General features: G+C 35.9%; 1 protein-coding gene across 1 annotated transcript in view; it reads left to right on the plus strand.

Moving 5' to 3' along the window:
- Positions 1-1,433, plus strand: part of LOC119425593 (venom phosphodiesterase 1) — a 46,800-nt gene that overhangs the window by 3,209 nt on the left and 42,158 nt on the right. The window contains exons 3-4 of the mRNA XM_037693125.1: positions 561-695; positions 900-1,025. Coding sequence (XP_037549053.1) covers positions 561-695; positions 900-1,025 — 261 coding nt within the window. The remainder of the gene's footprint in view (positions 1-560; positions 696-899; positions 1,026-1,433) is intronic.

Raw genomic sequence — 1,433 nt, forward strand, 5'->3', positions numbered from 1 at the left:
ATATATATTAGTTAAGTTGAAACCAAAGCCATATTTGGATTTATGCAGTATCTGAAACTGATTTTTTTTAAACGTAATGTAAGAAAAAATATAATAACAAGATAGAGGAATTTTTTTTTTTTGTGATCTTTATTTACTTTAGTTCAAGTCTGTATAACTGAGTCAGCATCATGTGTTTATTTCTTCTTAACAGCAGCTGGACGGAGACAAAACACAAGTTCTGTGTCATAAAAATCACCCGTTGAGTGTTCGTCAGGGAGGTGATGAAGACTTTTGTTTTTCCCACAGTGCTTTGAGCCAAAGGCCTGTGATGAACGCCAAGAACATCCTCAATTTATTTTATTTTAGCAAGAATTTAGGCACAAAACGGTAGTCACATTTAAAAAAAAAAGAAACGGACAAATCAAGAAAAAGCCCAGACTACACAACTTACACAAAAAAAAAAAAAAATACGACCCTCATTGTTTAAAGGTTGGCACTTTATTGTGATCTTTTCGTAGCCAACACGTTTCTTATTTGCTATACAGTCTCTCTTCAATAAATGCTTTCATATCCTTTAGGCGTCCCACAAACATCCTGCAGGAACAGATGTTACGAGCCCTTTGACGATGAGGTCCCAGGTTGCAGATGTGACGAGAACTGCGTTCTCAGCAAGAGCTGCTGTCACGACTACTATGACCTTTGCACCCTTCCGAGTAAGACGTTGTTTTTCACGTTGTGTCTTCCTCCTTGCTCCGGTAACAGTAGAAATCAGCATTTCCTGGATGCCTATTGTAGAGTACAAAAGTTCAAAGCATCACTCACAAACCAACTGAAGAAAGAGAAATACACAAAATATATTAGTTGTGTGTACTTTGCTGCGGTTGTGTTGTTCTTAACTTCCTGAATGTTTGTTTCAGCCGAGCAGTGGAAATGCACGAAGCTGCGCTGCGGTGAGAAGAGGCTGACGGAGAGCAAATGTCACTGCTCTGAAGACTGCCTGCTGGCAGGAGACTGCTGCACAAACTACAAAAATGTCTGCCACGGTAAGACAATGTTGCAGCATGTTGATGAAATCCAAAACATGGAACAATATCGTCTCTCTAATGTGCGTTGATTGTGCAAATTGTTCAAATTATTTGCTAAATACAGAAAATATTAAAGTTCACTGCATTTCGATTTGTCTTTTTTGTTTTGTGAGTTCTCTTTACAAAGCTGTGGATGTTGTGGAGAATTATGTAGTTTTCAAGATTTTGAATTATTCAACTGAATGAATCATTAAGATTTTTTTCTGGGCAGATATTGAAAAATATATTCTACTTAAAAAGAAAACAAAAAAAACCAAAAACAAATTTGTTTACATTCAAGGCAAGTTAACAACACTTTCACAAAGTCTATCAAAGCAAAGTTCTTCCTTAAGTTTCAAAACAAATATATTTTAATATATACTTTAT

The sequence above is a fragment of the Nematolebias whitei genome, chromosome 19, assembly GCF_014905685.2.
Source record: "Nematolebias whitei isolate Nwh7 chromosome 19, NemWhi1, whole genome shotgun sequence".
NCBI lineage: Eukaryota > Metazoa > Chordata > Actinopteri > Cyprinodontiformes > Rivulidae > Nematolebias > Nematolebias whitei.